The sequence below is a fragment of the Magnolia sinica genome, chromosome 7 (assembly GCF_029962835.1).
Source record: "Magnolia sinica isolate HGM2019 chromosome 7, MsV1, whole genome shotgun sequence".
In the NCBI taxonomy this organism is placed as follows: domain Eukaryota; kingdom Viridiplantae; phylum Streptophyta; class Magnoliopsida; order Magnoliales; family Magnoliaceae; genus Magnolia; species Magnolia sinica.
The window spans coordinates 12,014,922-12,033,883 of NC_080579.1; the positions used below are offsets into that span (position 1 = coordinate 12,014,922).

At 39.3% G+C, this 18,962-nt stretch overlaps 1 protein-coding gene across 5 annotated transcripts in view; it reads right to left on the bottom strand.

Moving 5' to 3' along the window:
* The window catches only part of LOC131251066 (GCN5-related N-acetyltransferase 6, chloroplastic-like), a 35,202-nt gene that overhangs the window by 8,027 nt on the left and 8,213 nt on the right, over positions 1-18,962 (bottom strand). Inside the window, exons 6-9 of one of the 5 annotated variants that reach the window (XM_058251552.1) lie at positions 15,755-15,859; positions 12,745-12,901; positions 12,552-12,628; positions 10,681-11,036 (exon numbers count right to left, since the gene is read on the bottom strand). In XM_058251552.1, the coding sequence (XP_058107535.1) occupies positions 10,971-11,036; positions 12,552-12,628; positions 12,745-12,901; positions 15,755-15,859 (405 nt within the window). In that variant the 3' untranslated portion in view covers positions 10,681-10,970. Of the gene's footprint in view, positions 1-10,680; positions 11,046-11,376; positions 12,243-12,551; positions 12,629-12,744; positions 12,902-15,754; positions 15,860-18,962 lie in introns of those variants that run through there. The other 4 variants (XM_058251551.1, XM_058251550.1, XM_058251547.1 and 1 more) reach the window with 4 other exon arrangements.

Below are 18,962 nucleotides of genomic sequence, written 5' to 3' on the forward strand. Positions count from 1 at the left end.
AGAGAGGGAGAGAGAGAGAGAGAGAGAGAGAGAGATAGCTAGGGTGTATTTGGACCCACCACCCAATCAAATTGCAACAATTAACCTAAAAAATTAGACTTACGAAATTGTTATTTCATTGCTTAGCAACCATATTGAGAGACCGAGTTCCAAATCGCAATTAAGTTTGTTTCAAGTTCAACTTGAAAGGAACATAAGTACAACTTAGGGAATACTATTGAATCATGATTACAAGGAAACATCATAATGCTTTGCTGTTTCCTCCTGTCAATTCAACCATACAATTCAATTCACTTGTAAATACAAAAGCAGCCTAAATTTCTAACTATTCCTACATTGGGGGGGGGGCGCGGGGCGGACACAACAGAATTCCATCAAAATCAAACAATGAACCTACAAAAATAGAGAAATCTTTCATTTAATCTCACTTAACTCTAAATTGCTATACAAAACACAATATATATTACCAACTCTGGATTAAAATTCTTAGAAGTATCTAAATTTTGTAATATAAGTAAAGGCGAACACAACAAAATTCGATCAAAATCAAACAATGAACCTACAAAAAGGCAAACACAACAGAATTCCCTTACTTATATTTTCTAATATAAGTAAAGGCAAACACAACAGAATTCCATCAAAATCAAACAATGAACCTACAAAAATAGAGAAATCTTTCATTTAATCTCACTTAACTCTAAATTGCTATACAAAACACAATATATATTACCAACTCTGGATTAAAATTCTTAGAGGTATCTAAATTTTGTAATATAAGTAAAGGCGAACACAACAGAATTCCATCAAAATCAAACAATGAATTCCATCAAAATCAAACAATGAACCTACAAAAAGGCAAACACAACAGAATTCCCTTACTTATATTTTCTAATATAAGTAAAGGCGAACACAACAGAATTCCATCAAAATCAAACAATGAACCTACAAAAATAGAGAAATCTTTCATTTAATCTCACTTAACTCTAAATTGCTATACAAAACACAATATATATTACCAACTCTGGATTAAAATTCTTAGAAGTATCTAAATTTTCTAATATAAGTAAAGGCCACACCTTTCTTTGTGGTGAGGAAGAGGTGGGACAGCTGCTCTTAAAACATGTTGTGAAGAATTGGGGCGTGGCCCAAACTATAATAAGTGACCGGGACCTTCACTTCACAGGACGGTTTTGGACAGAGATTTTCAAGCTCTTAGGGTCAAAGCTGAACTTCTCTTCAAGCTTGCACCATACGACTGATGGCCAGACTGAAAGAATAAATGCATTACTTTAAGAATATCTCCGCACTTCGTCAGTACCAACCAAAGGAATTGGGTTAACTTGCTCGATGTATCCCAATTCCACTATAACTTGCTCGATGTATCCCAATTCCACTATAACTTGCTCAAGAGCCCTGCTTCCAATCAGTGCCCCTTTGAACTCACCACCGGCCAACAGCCATCAACACCCCATATGGAATGGCCGGCTACACCGGGAATAGCCCGCATGCGTACCACGGATCAAATACAAAAGTTTCTAGAATAAGCTTAATATACAAATCGAGATGTGGGGCCCACCATGATGTTTTAACGACGTCCAATTCAGTCTTCATGCCCACCCACCACTGATGTTCTCATTGGATCCCAAAAATGCCGTTGATTCAAAACTTGGGTGGGCCATACCATCTAAAATCATGAGTAAAACCTCTAAAATCACACAATGTGATCCACCTGTCTTTTGGAATGGCCTGATGCATCTTCTGATTGGATTAGATGGCAAATACAAAACATGGTGGGCCCTACAAACAACCTGGAAATTTTTTAATGGTGGCCATCTCCATCCCAACTGTTCCCTGTGGTGTGGCCCAGCTGAGTTTTGGATCAGACGGACTTTTGGATAGCAAGGATAAGATTAGGGGGCACACACGATGGATGGATTGAATGTCTTTAAAACATCACGGTGGGCCTCCTACATCAATTTGTATGTTAAGGTTATCCTAGATATGTTTGTATTCAAAAAAAAACAAAACAAAAATAAAAAAACAAAAACAAATAGGAATTCCAACAGAATCCAAGAAAAGACTCTAAAAATGAACAATTCTTGCTTAATTACCCTTCTTAATCTCACTTAGCTAGTACTAAATTACCATCAAAGAAATCCAAATGAAAATAAATCAAAACCCAGAAGTAGCCAAATTTCTAACTAATATAAATAAAGAAAAAAATACCCACAAAGAAATTCCAACAAAATCAAATGAAGAAGACTAAAAAGGGATAATTCTTGCTTAATTACCTGACTTAATCTCACTTAACTAGCACCAAATTACCACCAAAGCTACCCAAATGAAAATAAATCAAAACCCAGAAATAGCTAATTTTATCACCAAGATAAATCAAACAAAAAGCACCCACAAAGAAATTCCAACAAAATCAAATGAAAAACACTAAAAATGGATAATTCTAGCTGAATTACCTAACTTAATCTCAATTAACTAGCACTAAACTGCCATCAAAGAAACCCAAACGAAAATAAATCAAAACCCAGATGAAATAAATTAATAGAATAAGAAACAGAAATCCAGTAACACACTCACTTTGAAATCTTTGAAAGAGAGAAGAAGATGGATAGAATGTGCTGATTCTTCTTCTATTGCTGTTCGAAGAGAAGCTGTGGGAAGATGAATGGACTAAAAACAATGGTGGTGGAGTAGATATACTCAAATCCAATGCCATCAGAGAGAGAGAGAAAGAGAGAGATTACTTGAATTCCAAGAGAGAAAATCAAGCTAATGAGAGAGAGAAAATCAAGCAATCTTTTAGAGAAGGGAAAAATCAGGTAGTCCTCCGGACTGCTGAATTGAAACTGTAGTCCACCATCTGGGCCACATGAGGATTAGTACAAGATCCACTTTCAGGAAGTGATCCCAAATAAGGATGGCCCATAGATTCCTGTTTACTTTTAAAGATAAACCAACCATTCGAAAAATGAAGTTGAATTTGAACCGTTGAAAATTGTCTAATTTTGTATCTCCATAGATCGAACAGATAAAAGGATTTATGGTAGTTCATACGTTGTACATAGTCTATCAATGGTGGGAACTGCCTGTTGAACGGTCCCGATGATCGATATACAGGACCTAACTAGACGGACTATGAATCTACTTCAGTAGTCCGCGGACTGCCCTCTATCTTTACCTTTTCGCTTTTTGTGGTGTAGAACTTGAAAATCTAAGCCGCTCGTGGCCATCTTCCGCCCAATAGAAATATCTGCGGCGTAACGATCTTTCCTCTAACTTGGGCGGGGGTTGCGGCGGTTAACACCCTCTTGCAATCTGCAGACGACCAACGGCAAAGCCACCAAAAATAGGGGCTTCACACGTGCCAAAGTGGCACACGTGTACGAGCTCTAGGACATCCATTAGGTGGACCTCTTATAATAGTCACTGGCACAATTGGAAGTTGGTTTGTGTTTGTGCAATTCAATCCAACACAAGTTCACACGTGTGATCCGTGGGTTGTATTCTTTGTGCACGTGTGATTATAATGTATGATCGTATCAGAGTCATACTACTTAACTTAATATTTGATTGAACGTTGATGACATGCTCTAAAATGACAAGTATGATGGGATTGGAAAACCCAGCTATTGAATAGCCACCCCTTGTGATAAACAAGGCCATTTGCTTAAGTGCAGGGGTGAGGCCTGATGAATTCTTTTTGCTTTATAATTTTAAATTTTTTCTTTCGCTAGTAATTGTAATTAATATTTTTCAAAATAATAAAGATAAATAGATAAATAAATAAAAAGGTTAAAATTATGACAATTTCATTAATATTTGAATAAAGTTCGTTACAATCGGCAAAGTATCGAAATAAAATAGAGTACTCCCAACTCAATGTTGAGAAATTTACGATTGTTGCCCCACCTTTTATCAAGTGGTTTTTACAAAGCAATACAAACTTAACATATGCACTTAGACCTCCTCGTACGGCCATTGAATTTGAGGATGAAAATACCCCTGCCTTTCTCTGGGTGGCGTGTAGAGACGAGCGCTGACGGACGGTCCGGCGATGGGAACTCAGGTGGGGCCCACTGTGATGTTTGTGAGAAATCCTCCCCGTCTAAGTTCATTCATAGGGTCACAAAGACCTAGATGAAGAGGAAAAACAAATTTCATAATGAGCCAAAACTTCTGTAACCCCTAAAAGGCTTTCAATGGTAGACGTTCAATTACCCACTGCCATTTACAGTGTGGTCCACTTGATAGCTAGATCTGTCTTATTTTTCATCTCAAGCCTTAATACGAGTTTTCCGAATAGATGGACGGTTTGGATATAACACATACCTCATAATGAGACCCACAAAAATCGGTGGGATTACAACAGGGAAGAAAGAAAAAAGAGGAACCAGCGGGTTGGCCTATGGCTACGAATTATAACCGTAGCCATAATTGTAATACTATGCACGTTTTTCTCTTTTTTATTTTTATTTTTTACATGGAAAACTTTTTCCCCCTTACATTTTTCTCTAATACATAATTATGTAAATATGTATATATAAGTATATAAAAATATTTTTCTATCTTTTAATTCATTTCTTTGTCTATTTATTTAACAAGTATATTTTCTAAACTAGAATGATTTACTTAACGGACCACATATGATTTTGGGGTAGGAGAAGCTAATTTAGCCAACCAACCTAGTCATTTTTAAAGATTCCATCGGGTCGATGGGCAAACATGAAATTGAGCGAGGTAAACATGAAATTGAGCGGGAAAAACTAAAAATTCAGTGGGGAAAACATGAAATTAAACAAGGCAAACATGAAATTAGGGCTAAAAGTCGGGCGAGTTAGTTCGGGTTGATGATCAACCCTAACCCAACCCAAGGTTCTTATACCTAAACCTTGACCCAACCCAACCCAAGGTTCTTATACCTAAACCTTGACCCAACCCAACCCAATCTTGGGTTGGGAATTCTCAACCCAATCTTGGGTTGCCCAACCTAAGAGGACTCGACGAGTTGATTGGGTTGGTCGAGTGTATACATGCTAATATTTTCGTTATTACATTAGTTTATTATATTTCAATATAGAACTTATTTTTTATATTTATGATTTTATTAATTATATACGTGATTATTTATCATAAAGAACTTCATTTTTTTCTTTAAAAAATCAAGCTAAAATATAGGACTACTCCTTTAAAAAGTCATGTAGCATAGCACGGAGTCTATTTAGGAGAAAGAAATTCGGCATATCTTATTAGCTTGAGTCCTTGGAAATGACGTGGACAAATGAGACCTGACATCACTAGTGTACCTTCTACACAAACAATCCACACTCAATTATAATTTATAAGTAACTAATATATTGATCGGGTTCGGGGTGAGTCGGGCAACCTAAGACTTCAACCCAAGCCCAACTTAAGTTTTATCGGGTTGGTGTTTGTATAGCCCAAGCATGAGATCGGACCCGATATATCCTGCCCGATCCCAACCCAATGTCGGGTCGGTCAAGTTGAACCCGCCCAACTTTCAGTCGTACATGAAATTGAGCAGGGCAAACTAGGAATTAAGCGGGGCAAACATGAAATTGAGTGGAGGAAACTAGAAAATCAGCGGGGCAAACTAGGAAATCAGCTGGGGAAACTAAACAATCAGCGGGGCAAACATGAAATTGAGCGGGTGAAACTAGAAAATCAGCAGGGCAAACTAGAAAATTAGCGAGGCAAACTAGAAAATCAGCGGGAGAAACATGAAAATCACCAAGGCAAACATGAAATTGAGTGGGGGAAACTAGAAAATCAGTAGGGCAAACTAGAAAATCAGCGGGGCAAACTAGGAAATCAGCAGAAAAACTAGAAAATCAGAGGGGCAAATATGAAATTGAGCAGGGAAAACTAGAAAGTCAGTGGGGCAAACTAAAAAATCAGCCGGGCAAACTAGGAAATCAGCGGGGCAAACATGAAATTCAGTGGGGGAAACTAGAAAATCAGCAGGGCAAACTAGGAAATCAGCGGGGCAAACTAGGAAATCAACGGGGTAAACATGAAATTGAGCGGGGCAAACATGAAATTCAGCAGGGCAAACTAGACAATCAGCGAGTCAAACTTAATAGATAATTTCATGGCTTGAGCCGATACATCTAAATGTATCCAATGTTCAAATGGACTACACCAAATGAAATTTTGAATTGAACTTCTAATGTTGATAATTTCTTAAGGGCTACAAAAGTTTTAGATCAAGCTTATAATTGTTTTTTCTATTAATCCATGTCTGTATAATCTTATGAATAGGTTTGATAACAAACAAACATCACTGTTGGGCCCACTATGGTTTCAACGGTGGAAATCATTATGCCCACTAAATCCTGTGGTATGATCCACTTGATCTTTTAATACGCTTCAATTTGGGGCTAAACCGCTAAAATTATATGGAAAAATGGATGGACAGCGTGGATATACTACATACATTCAATGTGGGCCCAACTGAGTTTACTTAGTACATTGAGAGCGTACTAACTCAGTACACAATCTGATTACGCTTGTTACGCTCTACAATGATGTTTTATTTGTAATACATCATATTCAATACTCCTCCATTTTCATCAGAATATGTATACACCAAAACCCCATATGTGGGAGGGAACCTAGACATTGAAGGAGGGAACCTAGACATTGAGTAGGACAAAGATGAAATTGAACGGGCCAAACATGAAATTCAGCAGGGGAACATTAAATTCAGAAGGGAAAACATGAAATTCAGCGGGAAAAATAAGAAAATCAAGTTTCCTAGTTTGCCCCGCTGATTTCGTAGTTTGCCCCACTAATTTTCATGTTTCCCCCGCTCAATTTCATCTTTGTCCCACTCAATGTCTAGGTTCCCTCCTTCAATGTATAGGTTCCCTCCCACATATGGGGTTTTGGTGTATACATATTCTGATGAAAACGGAGGGGTATTAAACATGATGTATTACAAATAAAACATCATTGTGGAGCATAGCAAGCGTAATCGGATTGTGTACTGAGTTAGTCAGTACGCTCTCATTGTACTAAGTAAACTCAGTTGGGCCCACATTGAATGTATGTAGTATATCCACGCCGTCCATCCATTTTTCCATCTAATTTTAGCGGTTTAGCCCCAAATTGAAGCGTATGAAAAGATCAAGTGGATCATACCACGGGATTTAGTGGGCATAATGATTTCCACCATTGAAACAATAGTGGGCCCAACAGTGATGTTTGTTTGTTATAAAAACTATTCATAAGATTATACAGACATGGATTAATAGAAAAAATAATTATAAGCTTGATCCAAAACTTCTGTAGCCCCTAAGAAATGATCAACATTAGAAGTTCAATTCAAAATTTCATGGTGTGGTCCATTTGAACATTGGATACATTTAGATTTATCGACTCAAGCTATGAAATTATCTGTTAAGTTTGCCCCGCTGCTTGTCTAGTTTGCCTCACTAAATTTCATGTTTGCCCCGCTCAATTTCATGTTTGCCCCGCTGATTTCCTAGTTTGTCCCGCTGATTTTCTTGTTTCCCCCGCTCAATTTCATGTTTGCCCCGCTGATTTCCTAGTTTGCCCCGCTGATTTTCTAGTTTCCCCCGCTGATTCTTAGTTTGCTCCGCTGATTTCCTAGTTTGCCCCGCTGATTTTCTAATTTCCCCTGCTAAATTTCATGTTTGCCCCGCTGATTTTTATGTTTTCCCCGTTGATTTCCTAGTTTGCCCCGCTGATTTTCTAATTTGCCCCACTGATTTTCTAGTTTCCCCCGCTCAATTTCTAGTTTGCCCTGCTGGTTTTCTAGTTTCACCCGCTCAATTTCATTTTTTCACCGCTGATTTGCTAGTTTCCCCCGCTGATTTCCTAGTTTGCTCCAAGGATTTTCTAGTTTCCCCCACTCAATTTCATGTTTGCCTTGCTGATTTTCATGTTTGCCCCGCTCAATTTCATGTTTGCCACTCTAAATTTCTAGTTTGCCCTACTCAATTTCATGTACGGCTGAAAGTTGGACGAGTTCAACCCGACCGACCTATGACCGACCCAACATTGGGTTGGGCTCGGGTAGGATATATCGAGTCCGATCTCAAGCTTGGGCTATACAAACACCAACCTGATAAAACTTAGGTTGGGCTTGGGTTGAGATCTCAGGTTGCCCGACCCAACCCGAACCCAATCAATATATTAGTTACTTATAAATTATAATTGAGTGTGGATTGTTTGTGTAGAAGGTACATTAGTGATGTCGGGTCTCATTTGTCCATGTCATTTCCAAGGACTCAAGCTAACAAGATATGCTGGATTTCTCTCTCCCAAATAGATTGCATGCTATGCTACATGACTTTTTAAAAGAGTAGTCCTACATTTTAGCTTGGTTTTTTAAAGAAAAAAAAATGAAGTTCTTTATGATAAATAATCATGTATATAATTAATAAAATCATAGATACAAAAAATAAGTCCTATATTAAAATATAATAAACTAATGTAATAACGAAAATATTAGCAAGTGTACACCCGACCAACCCATTCAACCCGTCGAGACCTCTTGGGTTAGGCTTGGGTTGAGAATTCCCAACCCAAGATTGGGTTAAGTTGGGTCAAGGTTTAGGTATAGGAACCTTGGGTTGGGTTAGGGTTGAGCACCAACCCGAACCAACCCGCCTGACTTTCAGCCCTAATTTTATGTTTGCCCTGCTCAATTTCATGTTTTCCCCATTGAATTTCTAATTTTCCCTGCTCAATTTTATGTTTGCCTCGCTCAATTTCATGTTTGCCCCGCTGAATTTCTAGCTTGACTGCGAAGTGATTGAAATTGACCACGAACTGAATGAAATGAATTTTCGACTATCAACCCAATGGAATCTTGGAAAATAACTAGGTTGGTTGGCTAAATTAGCTTCTCCTACCCCAAAATCATATGTGATAAGTTAAGTAAATCATTCCAGTTTTGAAAATACGCTTGTTAAATAAATAGATAAAGAAATGAATTAAAAGATAGAAAAATAGTTTTATACTCTTATATATACATATTTACATAATTATGTATTATAGAAAAATGTAAGGGAGTAAATGTTCTCCATGTAAAAAATAAAAATAAAAATAAAAAGAGAAAAAAGTGCATAGCACTACAATTGTGGCTACGGTTATAATCCGTAGCGAAAAGCCAAGCTCTGACCCGGTCAACCGGGTCCCAACCCGGTCGACCCCAACTTGGCTTCGTTTTTTTTATTCTTTTTTTTTTTTTTTTTCTCCCTGTTGTAATCCCCACCGATTTTTGTGGGTCCCATTATGAGGTATGTGTTATATCCAAACCATCCATCTATTTGGCGAACTCGAATTAAGGCTTGAGGTGAAAAATAAGACAGATCTAGCTATCAAGTGGACCACACTGTAAAAGGCAGTGGGGAATTGAACATCTACCATTGAAACCCTTTTAGGGGTTACATAAGTTTTGGATCATTATGAAATTTGTTTTTCCTCTTCATCCAGGTCTTTGTGATCCTATGAATGAACTTAGAAGGGCAGAATTTCTCACAAACATCACAGTGGGCCCCAACTTAGACAGGGGAGGATTTCTAATGCTTGACGCTCATTCAACGCTGTTTCCTGTAATGTGGTACATTTAAGAATTGGATATACCTCATTTTTTGTCTCATACCATAAAATGATCCGGAAAAATATATGGACGGCATGGATGAAAAGCATACATCATGGTGGGGTCCACAGACCACCAACGATCCGCCATTGGCGGGTGGCAGGCGGAGTAGCCAATCCGTTTCTGTGAAAAAGGAGGGTATTTTCGTCCTGGAATTTGTCGTCCGTGCGAGGAGGCCTAAGTGCGTATGTTAAGCTTGTATTGCTTCAAGAATATCCAATGGATAAAAGGTGGGTCACAGACGTAAATTTCTCCTCAATATTTGATTGAACGCTGGTGACCTGCTCTAAAATGATTAAATATGACCAGATTCAGAAACCCAGCTGTTGAGATAGCCATCAGTTGTAATCAACAAGATGATTAGCTTAAGTGGACCACACCACAGAAAACAGTATGGATTGAACACCTACCATTGAAAACTTCTCAGAGGCCAGAGGCCACAGAAGTTTTGGATCAACAAAAAATAGTATGGATCGAACACGTACCATTGAAAACTCTTCAGAGGCCAGAGGCCACAGAAGTTTTGGATCGAGCTGATATTTACGTTTTCCCTTTCATTATGTCTGTGTGACCTTAGGACTGATATTTGTGTTTTCCCTTTAAACACAATGAAAGAATTACCCAAAAAATCACTCTAAAAAAATAAGGAGGGCAATACCATGCGAATTCAGAGGTTTTTATGTATAATTTCATAGGGTGGCCCACCTAACTTTTGAATCAGCCTGATTTTCAGGATCAAGGCTAAACAAAGGGTGATGACCGGATTGGATTTCAGGGACGTACGATCCTTCTTCCCTTTTTTGCCAAGCCAGGTTTGCAAGCATTTTTACATTTGGACAATTTATGGGCCATACTACAACCCAAAGCAATTGAAATCGTATCAATGGCCTGGATCACCGATACCATGGCCCCCACTTGTACAAAAATGGATGCACCAAACTGTTCACTTTTCAAATGATACCATCATAATTCATAACATTACAATTCGTCACAAAAAAAAAAAAAAAAAAAAGAACAAGAAGAAACAACAAGCAAGTTGCAGATTCCAAGCACCCAAATACATCTCCATAACAGTTTCAAGTGGGCCATGTGATGATCAATCGGTTTAAAAGAAACTATGGGGAAAAATTATAGTGGGCCCCATTGGTAACAAAAACCTGCCTTTGGGACCCACATCTACGCCCTAAACTGGTGGAATTTTAGACCCACGTTTAGAACAAAAAGATCACATACACTCAATAACAGCAATATTTACACTCCACAACATTTTCTTTTTTTCCTGTTTGATTTTGGATTGAAGCCTCTCTCACAGCCCCATGCACATCAGAAGCCTCTGGTCTTTTGATAAAGGAGATGAAGCTGCATCAACAACCTGCAGCCGCTGGATGACAAAGTGATAAGTGCATGATGTAGGAAAATTAGAGAAAAATATGCAAGGGACCACCAATTTTTGTGGGAATTTTGGTCCAACTGATCACACCCGATCCTGGCCTGTTTCGGCCCAGAAATGTACTTGCCTTGTGATTTATAAATAAAATAATAATAATAATAATAAACAAAAAGATGCAGGAAGAAGAAGAAAGAAAGTAAGAAAGATTTAGAGTCCATATGGGGTAGGGGATACCGGAAAATAGGATTAAGCCCCATGCCCTCCACGAGTGTTTGCTTTGCAATTAAGGGAGTTTTTAGAAGGGGGGGAGAAAAAAAAAAAAAAAAAAACATTGCTAATTGAATTTATGCCAAAGCAGGGACCAATTTAGTGCCGTGAATCCCACATGGAGAGCATGGGGCCACCAAAATTGGGATTGGAATGGAATTAATACCAATTTGCAGGATCCCCTAACCAAACATACTCATAACAAATCATCTGCTGTTAGTGCGGCTTGAGTTTTTAGGTAGAAGTCAAGGGATCGCTTTGACACCATAGACTTGCTTTTTAGCTTCTTTTTTTTTTTAAAGGTTTAGTGGCCCATTTTGGTGGAATTATATGATCCCCATGCACAATGTCCTCAAGCCTCGAGTTTGGACAATGCTGCCGATGGATCACAATATCCAGACCATGAATCTAGTGGTCCCGCAATGGATGGATCCCCAAAAAATCCCTCAAGTAGAAAATTCCCAACCTTCAATAGGTGGTCTGCAAATAGATGTCAAGAACGCAACAATGGTCCATGATCAACAAGAAATAAATAAATAATTAAATAATAATAATAATAATAATAATAGAAAGAAGAAGAAGCAAAGAACAGATAGGTACAAGCTTCCAGTGATGGAGATTCTAGGGCCATTGTCTACCACATTTGAGGTCATCGGATCAACTTTCTAGAACATAGACCCTATTGTCTCAATTCAATGCTCGAGGATACTGCACACATCCTAAACTTGAGGATCATTTAATTCCTCGTGAAAAAAAATAATTACAAAGCCCGGAAGACCCATTCATGTGCCAGAAGCGGAAATAGACATGAAATGTCTTCTTCATCTTTTTTGTTTAGGACATCGCCGACTTCACAAGGGGTCGACATTTCCAAAGAATGAAATTCTTTCCAAGCTCAAAGAGTCCACGCGAATCAGTAACCTGACATTAGAGCGGACCAACTTGATCACTAAACTCCATTTGGCCGCCCTGGCCCTCTGATTCAAATTAGTGTGGGTCAGCTCTGTGATTCGCGCAAAGACGATTTGCCCCTTACTTGTTAACACACAGTATTTCAATCGGGTGGTGGAATACCGACAATGATTCAGAGACTCAAAGACAAAAACTTAAGACAGGCGGGGTTTCCCACTATTCGATGACTCAAATCCCACATGACAACATGAGATAATCAGATGTCTTCAATAAAAAGAAGAAGAAGAAGATAATAAAGAAGGGTCTTCATAATCAAACCTCAAAGCCAGTTTTCCTGTACAGTTCTTGGGCAGGCTTGTTGTCAGCATTGACATGAACAAATAACTGTTTCATACCTGTCAATCAGAACAGATAAAAATAAATGAATAAGCTGCGATAGATATATGAACAAAGTTGATAGATCTCACATGAATAAAGGAAGTTTCTTTTAGGATTGATCCCAAAAATGCACCTGCTGAGATAGCAACATCAGTCGCCAAATGAAGCATATTAGTAGCAATTCCCCGACGGCGGGCATACTTCGCCACACAAACATTCGCAATGTACGCATATCTATGTGCATCATTGGCTTCGTGGTTAACAAGGACGCCACTTGCCCTTTTCACTTCCTGAAGATGAAGCATTATAATGTCACAGGAAGTTGATGAATCCTTTTCATCCAAAATTCCAAATCAATGGGGATTAAGGTGGAGTTTTTGGAAGTATCCCCCAGAAGGCATGGTTGAATATGTTAGGGGAGTGAATTTGTTTGTATCTTATTAAGGCCCTGTTTTGATACCACCAAATAAGTTACTTTTGAACTTATTTTAAGTCATTAGGTTACTTTTTTACACTTTAGTTTGGTAAGCATTGTTATAGAAGTAACTTAATGCTACAAGCTACTTATTTCAAGTTTTTTTAATATAGCCTTTTGATTTATTACTATTCTCTCTGTCACAGTCCATGTCAAAGGAGGCTCCCTCTAACAGTCCTTATCAAAGGAGGCCCCACGTGATGGATTGTCCCCTTCAAAGGTGGGGCCCACATGATGGACAGTCCACATCAAATGTAGGCCCCACATGATGGATGACCCCATATAAATGCAGGCCCACATAATAGATGGTCCACATTAAAGGTCGGCCCCTAATGATAAATAGCCCACATCTAAAGCAGACCGGTATAATGGACAACCCACTTTAAAGGTGGGGCCTACATGATGGACGGTCCACATCAAAGGTGGGCTCCGCATGATGGGTAGTGGACACTGAAGCAAGGCCCCACATGATGGATGGGCCACATCGAGGTGGGCCCCAAATGATGGACGGTCCACATCGAAGGTTAGCCCTTAATGATGGACGACCCACATCCAAAGCAAGCTCCACATGATGGACGACCCACATTGAAGGTGGGGCCCACATGATGGACAATCCACATTGAAGATGGTGCCCACATGATGGGGGGTCCACATCAAAGGTGGGCTTCACAGTATAGATAATCCACATCGAGGTGGGCCCTACATGATGGACGGTCCACATCAAAGGTCAGGTGTGGCTTTGGTGGATCCCCGGATCCACTGAGGTGGGTGGGATCCCTGATCGTGGAGCCCACCCTGATGTATTGGCTTACATCCACGCCATCCATCTGTTTTGATCCAAAAAATGAAGCAGATCCAAGTCTCAGGTGGATCATAATAAAGGAAATAGTTCTCGTGGACCACAAAAGTTTCGGATCAAGTTGATATTTGTGTGGTCTCTTCCTCCAGGTCTCTGTGACCTTGTCAATAGGTTGGATGGAAAATAAACATTCCAGTCAATCACGATTGTTTCCTGTGGTATGGTCCACCTAAGATTTGGATCTGCTTCATTTTTGGGATCATGCCCTAAAATGAGCTTTCAAAATGGACGGTGTGGATGTAAGGAAAATACATCACAGTGGACCCCACTGTTAGGGATCCACTGACCTTGGTGGATTCGGGGATCTACCCAAACTGTGTCCTCAAAGGTCGGCCCTAACGATGAGTGGCCCACATCCAAGCCATGCCCCACATGATGGACAACCCACGTCAAAGGTGGGACCCACATGATGGACAGTCCATACGATGGGCAGTGGATATTGAAGGTGAACCCCACATGATGAACAATAACATTGATGGTGGACCCCATATGATGGATAACCAACATCAAAGGTGGGCCCTACATAATGGACGGTGCACATTAAAGTTTGGCCCCTAATGATGAATGGCTTACATCCAAGGTGGGCCTGCATGATGGACATCCCACATCAAAGGTGAGCCCACACAATGAACAGTCCACATCAAAGGTTGGCCCCACATGATGGACCGAATATGAGAGCGGACCAAACAAACTTGAGGGATAAATACTTATGTGATGTTGAAAACAAAACATTATTTTCTACTTTTTATCTGACTAGTACGTTGTTTACCAAACAAGCATATTTACTTAATAAGTAGGAACCAGGATAAGTTACTTAAGGCATATGTAGCTTATCTTAAGTAACTTACAATCCAAACACCTCCTAAACAGGAATGGGTCAGCTACTTCCTTTTTCTTTTCCTCCCCTTTTTCACCCCCAAAATAATATGAGCTGTGTTGCAGTTGTACCAGTACCAGCAAAAATTTACAATGGTCCCAGGCAGATGTGGTGCCCACATGATGCATGCAGGCCATCCAACCTGTCCATCGGACATGTCACCTCATATTACCTCCGAGTGTCAAAAATATGCTCAATCCAACACTCAGGTGGTTGTGACATATGACAATGTGAGAGAGAAAACATACCATTGATTTGCACAAGGGCCCAATTAATTGAAAACCAGCATGATTTTTTGTCTAGCCCTTCGTCCAGGTTAGATGAAGGATCAGAACTGCCTAGATTCTACATAACATAACATGGTTGGCTCTCCATGCAAATCAAGGGTGTGCATTCCCTCCCAACTCGTACCCTATGTCGTAACCCACCTGATTCACGGAACGGCCTTATTTTTGAGCTCCGGTGGTAACATACACTGACATGTCTCATGGATGGTTGGATATCATACATGCATGACAAGGGCCCACATCTGCGTGGAACCACTGGAGCGCACCCAAAATAATATTGAAACTCGAAGTTCATTGCAAGTGCTACATAAAATGGTAAAATACATATTTTGGTCAAGTATTCTGCCCACACCAATCTCGAGACTCTTCCAAACACACCTTACAAGGTAATTCCAGATGTAAAATGGTCTAAAGTAAATGACATTCTCTCTCTTTTTTCCCTCAAAAATGATATTGGGGAGAAAGGTATGTCCCGCAAGCCAAAAAAGAGACTGCCTTAGGTAAATATCAGTGTTGAGAAAAATCTATAACATGGAACCCCGACTTCCCATCACTGCAATTATGTAATATTTTCATATATGTGACTGTGGTTCTAATTAGTGTCATAACTAGCCTGGCTGAAAGAGAAATCATCTCGCTGCTTACCCCTGGGAAGGTTTCCCCTTGCAAGAACTGCCGGACGCTTACATCGAGGGTTCCTACAACACTGTTTAAGACAGAGCGTCTAACATTCTCTTCTTCCTTCTTAACCTGAAACACACAGAACGGTCAGCACCAACCAGATATCATGTCCCACTCAAAGCACCTGGCAGAGAAACCAAGACTAATGGTGATGCCAAACTTCTGGTAAATAATTGAGAGATGGTTTTTTGCATTAATTATATCTAAGCCGCTTGTGTTACCAAATCTCCCATCATCAGTTGTGGTCGGGAATCAAATACACATTCAAAATCAGCAATAAACATTAAAAATATTTTCTTTTTTCAAAATCCAATTTTGAATGTGCACAGGGACTCCCACCCTTAGTCAATGGGTGGTAGATTTTGAAATTTGAGTTCCCATATGGTACCCTAACCATAAATTGTGTTTTTTTTTTTGTGGTTTGTGATTAACTTAATATTGTTCATATAAACTTAAAAAAATTAATGTCACTTTTCAGGGGGAGAAAAGAAGAAGAAGAATTAATCATATTTTTCACATTCATCATCTCCAAATACAGGCAAAAATAGGTAGCGTGACTAGCGTCGGATTCAATCCTAGAGAGAGAGAGAGAGAGAGAGAACCAGTTTGGGTCTAAGAACTACAATGGAACGCTCAATAGTCAATAGGGGACCAGATCCAGTCCATCAAGAAGCATGGTTAGCATGATGCTTCTCTGACATTGCTGCAAATGTGGAACATGAACTAGATCAAAACCATTCATTTGGTAGGAAAATTTATGAATGGCCCATAGTCCAAAAATCAAATTATTTGGAAAATCATGACCCTTTAATTGGTGGCACACAAAGGACAAAAGTGATCAATGACTGGCATTTAGTAAAGGTCCATTTATTAGATGTTTATGATCGTTAAATCAGAGCAATTTATTACTAGCCAATCAATGCAGAGCTAGCAGGATGTCTTCTTCTTCTTCTTCTTCTTCTTCTTCTTCTTTTAGCTAGTAGAGTATCTTGCTCAGATCATCATACATTTGACGTGTATGGTACACGACTGGAGGCACGAAAATGTCATGCCTCCCATGAGGCAAATGAACTAGATCAAAGCCACTCATTTGATAGGAAGATTAATGATTGGGCCATGGTCCTAAATCGCATATGTGGAAAATCACGACCCTTTAATTGGTGGCACGCAATGGACAGTAAAAGACAATAGTAAGCAATGACTCACAAAGGGCCATTTATCAGATGGTTATGATGGTTCAATCAGAGCAATTTATTACTGGCCAATCAATGGCAGAGCCAGCTTGGACTCCATATATTCAATAATGGTAACAGTGACCATAAAGGCCAACCTTATGGTTGTAACAGTCGTTAAAGCCTCCATTACGGCCTTGTAAGGGTCAAAAAAAGAGAGGAAGAAAATGCATCAACCTTGTATCAGATTGTTATTGGTCGTTACAGCCCTGTATTGGCCAGTTACAGCCATTGCAAGGCCACTGCAGGATTCTTCTTCTTTTCTTTTTTTCGAAACAGGCTTTACAGCCCCATATTGCAGGATCCCACCATTACCATTGCATAACAACCTTTATGGCCCTTACAGCCATTACGTGACCATTTTTTAATACCATTATCTGGAGCCATGAAAATGCCATGCCTCTGGATGAAAGTACGTTGCTTCCATGCGGCACATGAACTAGATCAAAACCACTCATTTGATAGGAAAGATAATGAATGGAACATAGTCCACATATCACATTATATGAAAAATCGTGACCTTCGATTGGTGGGACACATTAGACAGTAAAAGACAAAAGCAAGCAATATATTAGATGGTTATGATAGTTCAACCAGAGCAACTTATTACTGGCCAATCAGCGGCGGAGCTACTAGGATCGTGTTATCGTCATACATTTGACATGTGTATGGTACACGATCTGGAGGCATCAAGATGACATGCCTCCAGATGAAACTACCATTACCATGCTTCCATGTCATTGCATTCATGTGGCACATGAAATATGTCAAAAGCACTCATTTGCTAGGAAAATTAATGAATGGGCCATATCCAAGAATCACATTATTTGTATAATCATATGACCCTTTAATTGGTGGCTAAAGAAGGATAATAAAAGACATAAGTGATCAATGACTCACATTTAAGGGTCCATTTATTAGATGGTTATGATAGTTCAATCAGAGAAATTTATTACAGGCAAATCAATGGCAGGGCTAGCAGAATGTCTTGTTCAGATCATCATACACGTGCCATGTGTATGGTAAACGATCTGGAAACATGAAAATGCCATGCCTCCAGAGGCAATGGATAAGCCCTCATTCAATAAACAACTCTCTAAACACATCCTAAGGAAATGAAGCAAGAGAAATATCATATATGAAAATACTATGTTATTATTACATTATTGAATTATGCCTAAGCATGTAAACTATTAAAACCACAAGGTTATATTAGTAACTATACATGCATAGTGATTGGTAAGTAACTATATACATATATGCAAGCATGTGTCTATATGCCTATACACGTGTATATATTATTTGTGACACATGCACACACGCGCGCGCGCGCACGCACGCACACGCACACACATATATACATATATACACAACTCTTTGATTGTAATCAACCCATGTAATAGACTATTAAATACCATTTGACCGTCACCAACCTATGTAATAGGCTATTAGCACATGTGAGAGTTTTGTGCTCTCACTACCAATCCCTAGCTTTTTCCTTTTTTTTTTTTTTTTTTTTTCTTTTATTTATTTTTTTTATAACACAAGCACACACACTCACACCGTAGTGGGATTTCACCACCTATGGATACTCGAACCCTTGATTGGGTGTTGAAACTCCTGAGAGTCTACCACCCGAGCAAGAGTAAGGATACCTAGCTCGAATAAAGGAGGGTTGCGTCAAGTTAGAAGCCGGCATCATACTTATACCATAACTTTCTTCATGAATTCAAATAATATGACATTCCAAATTCATGCTAGGTCATTCCCTACAAAAACAACATGCTAAATTGAAACTCGAACGTAATTAGAAACAGGCAAGGATTGGCTAGGGCGCCCCCTAAAAGCAATGCGCCACAAAAACGCCTGGTAGCTATGAGAAGTAGGCAAGGTTCCCGTGCCATTCTAGATCGTGGGGGTAAAGGAGCTATAGCCCAAAA